Below are 6545 nucleotides of genomic sequence, written 5' to 3'. Positions count from 1 at the left end.
CAATGAGATTTCAGAGTTTGCAATAGCTAGTCAGAGAAGAGTGGGATGCTAAGAAGTACTACTGTTCAAGTCTTTTTGGGTCTTACGTCTGGTCTCCTCCCATCTACTTTATTCCACCTCGATAGTTTTTTTCGGAGTACACGGACTTCTACCTTTATAATTCTTTTCTCGGATGCTATTCAACCCCTTGCCCTTTTATATCGCACCTGTATTCTCCTTACCTGTCTACAGTAAAAAAGATAGTTGTATCCTACCTTTTTTTTTTTTTTTTTTTTTATTTTTTAGGTATATTCTTCAGCCTTTGCCACCCTTTGCATTTACCAAAAAAAAATAAAAAAAATAAATAAAAATTGCTTTGCCCTTATGCTCCTTTTTTTAGATATTCTTCAACTCTACCATTTCCATAACACTTGTCTAATCCACAAACCTGTCTGTTAAAAAAAAAAAAAAAACTACTCACCTTCTACTACTCTAACCTTTACAATTCTTTTTCCAGATATACTCTTTGACCCTTGCCTTCATATATTACCTGTCAGTTCTAGATACCTGTCCCATACAACACCTGTCAACTCCACATACCTGTCCACAATAAGAAAAAAACTAATTACCTTCTTCACTACTTCTATGATTCCTTTTCCAGATATACTCCTCCACCCTTTGCCTTCATATATCACTGTCAATTCTACATACCTGTCCCATACAACACCTGTCAATTCCACATACCTGTCCAGAATCAGAAAAAACCTTGCCTTCCTCATATATCACTATCAATTCTACATACCTGTCCCATACAACACCTGTCAATTCCACATACCTGTCCATAATAAGAAAAAAACTAATTACCTTCTACACTACTTCTATAATTCCTTTTCCATATATATTCCTTTCACAACCCTTTACCCTTTCCTTTTACATAACACCTGAGCTGACTGTTCTATTCCACATTCTTTCAAGAGGAGAGTATCGAGACACCTCACCTCCCGAAACTGACCTCTTTTGGACACTCCTCTAAACTCTTTTTTATAGGGGCAGTGTTCAGTGGGCTTTATTTTTCTCAATACCACTGTTTTTTGCCCGTGACCCGCTTTCTTCGCTGTGAAAAAACAAAACATACCTGCTCATAATAAAAAAAAAACAGAACTAGCCATCTACTCTTATACTTCCTCTTCCAGATATACCTCCTCAACGCTTCTTAGTGAAAGCTTAAGCCCCGCAAGCAGTGATGTAAGGCAAGTATTTACCACACCTGAGGACACGAACAGACAGGTACAAACAGGTAGAGGTGTGACTGGACGATTGACTGGGTTTTGAGGGAGAGAACTAATGGGGGTAGTTGTGTGATGGTGGTAGTGGTGATATGGGGTTGGTAGTGGCGGTGATGGTGATGGTGGTAATGGGATGGGATAGTATATTATTATTATTATTAGTAGTAGCAATAGTAACGGTGATAGTGTAGGATATATACTGTACTAATAGTGAGGTGGTGATAGTGAATTAGATACAGTAGTAGTAGTGGTAGTAATAGTGAGGTGGTGGTGTATGGGAGTGGTGATAAGGATTGTGGTGATAGTGATGGAGGTTGTAGTAGTAATGCCAATGATGGTTAGTGATGGTGATGATGGTGTTAGGAGAGAGGTGGTGGTGGTGGTGATGGAAGTATGAGTGTATGGGAATGGGGAGGAAAAATGGGTGTGTGGAAGAATAGGTGGTGATGGTGGTGGTGTATCAATGGTGTGGAGTGTGGGTGGGTGGGAAGAGGTGGTGATGGGTGGAAACAGTGGTGTATCAATAGTGAGAATGAGTGTGGAGTTTGTGTGTGGGTGGGTGGGTGGGAAGAGGAGGTGGTGGATGGAAACGGTGGTGGTGGTGGTGATGAAGAGCTCCGGGCGGTGTGTCCACTTGCGTTTAGCTTTCTCCACCACCACCACCACCATCACCACCTGTCACACCCACCTGGCCTCCTCCACCTCACGCCCCTCCTCCCCTCCCCTTCCCATCCCAACCCCCCTTTTCTCTCTTCTCCCCATCATATCCATCCTCCATCCCCTCCCTTGCTTTCTTTTCATCTTCCTATCCCTCCCATATCCTCTTCTTCACCCCTTTCATCTACTATCCCATTCCCATATTCTCCCCCTTCCTCGCCCCTCCCCATCTCCCTCCCCTGTTTGCTTTCTTTTCCTCTCCCCATTCCTCCTGTATCCTCCCTTTCTTCTGCATCCCATTCATATGCTATCCCATCCTCATCTTCCTCCCCATATCCTCCCCCTCTTCACCCCTTCCCATATACCATGCCATTCCTTCCTCCCCACCTTGTATCTTTTTTCCTCTTCCCTTTCCTCTTCTCATATCCTCCCCCTTTCCTTCCCCCTCCCATTTCTTTCTTTCCCTCCCCATATCCACGTTCTTCCTCTTTCTCCCCTCTCCCATCCATCCCCACCTCATTTCCTTCTTTCCCATCCCATTCCACTTACATTCTCCCCCTTCTTTCCCCTCCCATCTATTCTCCTCCTCTTCCCCTTCCTACCCCTTCATAATTATCTACCCCATCACTATCCCATTCACCTATTCCTCTTCTCTCCCATCCCCCATCACTTCTTCCACTAATTCTCCACCCCTTCTTTTTTTTCCCTTCCACTTCCACATCTCATTCCCTCCCCACCTACCCACCACTTCCCCCTTCTCCCCTTCCCCTTCTCTTTTCCCTTCCTTCCCCACCATCTTTCCACTCCCTACTTACCTAGTCTCCCCTTCCTCCCCACTTACCTACCCTTCCCTCCCCACCTACCCACCACTTCCCCATCACTTCCCCACCCCCTCCCCCTTCCTCCCCACTTACCTACCCTTCCCTCCCCACCTACCCACCACTTCCCCATCACTTCCCCACCCCCTCCCCCTCCCCCTCCATATGTTCAAATGAGATTGCTGAACACCCCCCTCTGCTGCCTTATGGACTGACAGACGTGGAAGCTTATACAGGTTAATGAAAGGTAAGAAGTGCGATATAGCGATGTAATGCTTTTGTTGTGTAATGTTGCGAGTAAGATGTTGTGTCGCTTCTTGTTTATGTTTGGAAAGGCGACGATAATAATTGTGAGATGATGTATGTGATTTTTTTTTGGGGGGGGGGATTTTTTTTTCCTTGCTTTCTTATTTTCCGTTTCCGTTTGTCTTACTTTTCATTGTTTTCTCGCTTTCTTTCTTTACTTACTTTATTTCAGTTTTGTTTTTTTTTCGTTTACGTTTGTCTTACTTTTCATTGTTTTCTCGCTTACTTTATTTACTTCTTTCTTCCTTTCTTTCTTCTCTTTCTTCCTTTCTTTGCTGTCTTCTCGTTTTGGTTAGTCTTAATTACGTACGAGTCTTTTATTCTCTTTTTTCCTTCCTTCTTTCCTTCCCTTACCTGTTTATTTGTTTTATAATTATACTCTCCTCTATATGCATACTTTTATTCCTTCTTCCTTTCGTCCTTTATTTTTCTTTTATCTTATCTCCATATATGCACGCTTTCCTCTCTCTCTCTCTCTCTCTCTGCGTGTGTGTGTGTGTGTGTGTGTTTATGTGGGGTGGGTGGATGCGAGAGTGGAATGAAGGAAGGAAGCGTAACATTTAATAACTTCCACAACAAAGGATTTTTTTTTTTTTTTTTGACAATACTAAAGAAGAAAATATTTGATCGCGAGTTAAATTGGATTAAAAAAAAGAAAGAAAAGAAAACCTAGTACGCATTATTCTCTTCTAATGTGTGTGTGTGTGTGTATTGTTTCTCATATAATCTTCCTCCTTCTCCTCCTTCTCCTCCTCCTCCACCTCCTCCTCCACGCACCGCCGCACAGGAAGAGGAGGTAGAGTGTGTGTGTGTGTGTGGGGGGGGGGGGGGGGGGGAGGAAGGTAGTGAAAATTAACCCAGATACAGAACATTAAACTGAATCTTCTTTGTTATTGTTTTCTTTTTTTCTGCCTATTGTTTTTTTGTACCGGTCCGTGAGCCTGCAGTAGGTACTCTCTCTCTCTCTCTCTCTCTCTCTCTCTCTCTCTCTCTCTCTCTCTCTCTCTCTCTCTCTCTCTCTCTCTCTCTCTCTCTCTCTCTCTTTTTCTGCGTTTTGTTTTAGTGTACCGGTCCGTGAGCTTGTAGTGTACTCTCTCTCTCTCTCTCTCTCTCTCTCTCTCTCTCTCTCTCTCTCTCTCTCTCTCTCTCTCTCTCTCTCTCTCTCTCTCTCTCTCTCTCTCTCTCTCTCTCTCTCTTGTTTGTCATTTCACTTCTGCGTTTCTTTTTCTTTGTCTCTTTTTATTTTCTCCATCTTTTTTTTTTACTGTTTTTTCTCTTTCGTATATTTAAAACAGTATAGGCACACACACACACACACACACACACACACACACACACACACATTTATCATTATCATTATTATTATCACTATTATTATTGTTATTACACTTCTTATCCTTGCTTCGGGACAAAATACTTTCCTCTTTTTTTTTCATCTTTCTCTTTTTTTTTTTGTGGTACTGTACAGGGAGAGTTCGCCCCCCAGCAGTGACTGACCCGCTGCTCCTCCTCTCCCCCCCCCCCCCCTCCTCCTCCTCCTCTTCCTCCTCCACCTCCTCCTCCTCCTGCGGCTACGGGGAAAGTCATATAAAGGGCGGCGGGGAAGGAGGGCGCCGCAGTGTGGTGATGATGATGGTGGTGATGCGTCGAGGCTGGGTGGTGGTGCTGGTGGTGACGGCGGTGGTGAACGGTGAGTGTTTTGTTTTTTGTTGTGACTCGATGGTGTTTTGTTTTTTGTTGTGACTCGATGGTGTTTTGTTTTTTGTTGTGACTCGATGGTGTTTTGTTTTTTGTTGTGACTCGATGGTGTTTTGTTTTTTGTTGTGACTCGATGGTGTTTTGTTTTTGTTGTGACTCGATGGTGTTTTGTTTTTTGTTGTGACTCGATGGTGTTTTGTTTTTGTTGTGACTCGATGGTGTTTTGTTTTTGTTGTGAATGGTGAGTGTTTTGTTTTTATTGTGAGTCGATGGTGTTTTGTTTTTTGTTGTGAGTCGATGGTGTTTTGTTTTTTGTTGTGACTCGATGGTGTTTTGTTTTTGTTGTGACTCAATGGTGTTTTGTTTTTTGTTGTGACTCGATGGTGTTTTGTTTTTTGTTGTGACTCGGTGTTTTGTTTTTGTTGTGACTCGATGGTGTTTTGTTTTTGTTGTGACTCGATGGTGTTTTGTTTTTGTTGTGACTCGATGGTGTTTTGTTTTTGTTGTGACTCGGTGGTTTGTTTTTCTCGGTGTGTTGTATAGTGAGGTGAAACAGCGCGCGCGTGTACTATATAATTTGCTACGGCCTGATCGTCATCGCCAGCAAGTAGATTAACCTCCAAATTATACCAAGACTCATTATAGCCGATCGTGTGTGTGTGTGTTGTGTGTGTGTGTGTTATATGTGTGTGTGTGTGTGTGTGTGTGTGTGTGTGTGCGCGCGCGATCAAACATTCCTAACTTTAACGCTAAAACAAACAAAATTAAAACATGGATAAAGTAAAAATCGTAAAAGTAAATAGTAATAAATAGTAAAGTAAATAAAGTAATGTGAATAGTAAATAGTAAATATTAAAGTAAAAATAATAAAAAGCTGGAGTAAGCTGATAAAGAATGAGAGGAGGAGGAAAAGAACAAAAATGCGAGGAAATAAAGTAAGTAAAGGAATATGAACGAGTTATAAAGGAACGATACATAAACAAAAGGAAACTTCAGGAATGATAGACAAAGGATAAAGTTCTTGAAAAATAGCAAAAATAGAGGGAAACAAAGGCAGTGAAGGAGAGACAGGAAGTGAAAAAAAGGAAGATGGGAGGTGATGATGATGATGGTGAAGGATAGACGAGAGAAAGAAGACAGAATACGAATAGGAGGAGGAATAGTGAATAGAGAATAATGAAAGAAGAAAAAGGAGGAGGAAAATAGTTACGAAGGAATGGATGAAAGAAAGGAGGAATTATACGAAGAGAAGAGGAGGAGAAGGATATGATAGTGAAGAAAGAATAATAGGAAGAAGAAAAAGGAGGAGGAAGAGGAAGAGGATGAGAATGGTTACGAATGAATGGATGAAAGAAAGGAGGAATGATGCGATGAGGAGGAGGAGAAGGAGAAGGAGATATTAGTGAAGAAAGTATAATAGGAAGAAAAAAACGAAGATGATGATGGAGAGAAGAAGGTGATGGTGATGGTGGTGGACAAAAGAAGGAACCATACGAAGAAAAGGAGGAGGAAGAAGAAGAAAATAATAATGACAGAAAGAAAGGAGGAGGAAGAGGAGAATATGATAAGTGAGGAAGGAATAATGGAAAAAAAACAAGACAATGATGATGAAAAGAAGGAGGAAGAGAGTGATAATAAAAGAAAGTAGGAAAAGAAGGAGATGATGATAATGAGAAAGGAATAATAGAAAGAGCAAAACGAGGATGATGATGAAGAGGAGAAGGAGATGATGATGATGATGATGATAAATTAATGAAGGAAGGAACAATGTGATAAAGAGGAGGAAGAGGAGGAGGGAAAA

At 41.7% G+C, this 6545-nt stretch overlaps 1 protein-coding gene across 5 annotated transcripts in view; it reads left to right on the top strand.

Annotated features, from left to right (window-relative positions):
* The first annotated feature begins 4670 nt into the window (after window positions 1-4670).
* The window catches only part of LOC126981019 (chitin deacetylase 1-like), an 18626-nt gene continuing 16751 nt past the window's right edge, over window positions 4671-6545 (top strand). For all 5 annotated transcript variants that reach the window (XM_050831680.1, XM_050831665.1, XM_050831656.1 and 2 more), the window contains exon 1: window positions 4671-4736. In XM_050831680.1, coding sequence (XP_050687637.1) covers window positions 4673-4736 — 64 coding nt within the window. In that variant the 5' untranslated portion in view covers window positions 4671-4672. The remainder of the gene's footprint in view (window positions 4737-6545) is intronic.

This window comes from Eriocheir sinensis, chromosome 4, assembly GCF_024679095.1.
Source record: "Eriocheir sinensis breed Jianghai 21 chromosome 4, ASM2467909v1, whole genome shotgun sequence".
Classification (NCBI taxonomy): Eukaryota; Metazoa; Arthropoda; class Malacostraca; order Decapoda; family Varunidae; genus Eriocheir; species Eriocheir sinensis.
Note: the sequence above shows the minus strand (reverse complement) of the source record. Positions and strands in the feature narration are given on the sequence as shown.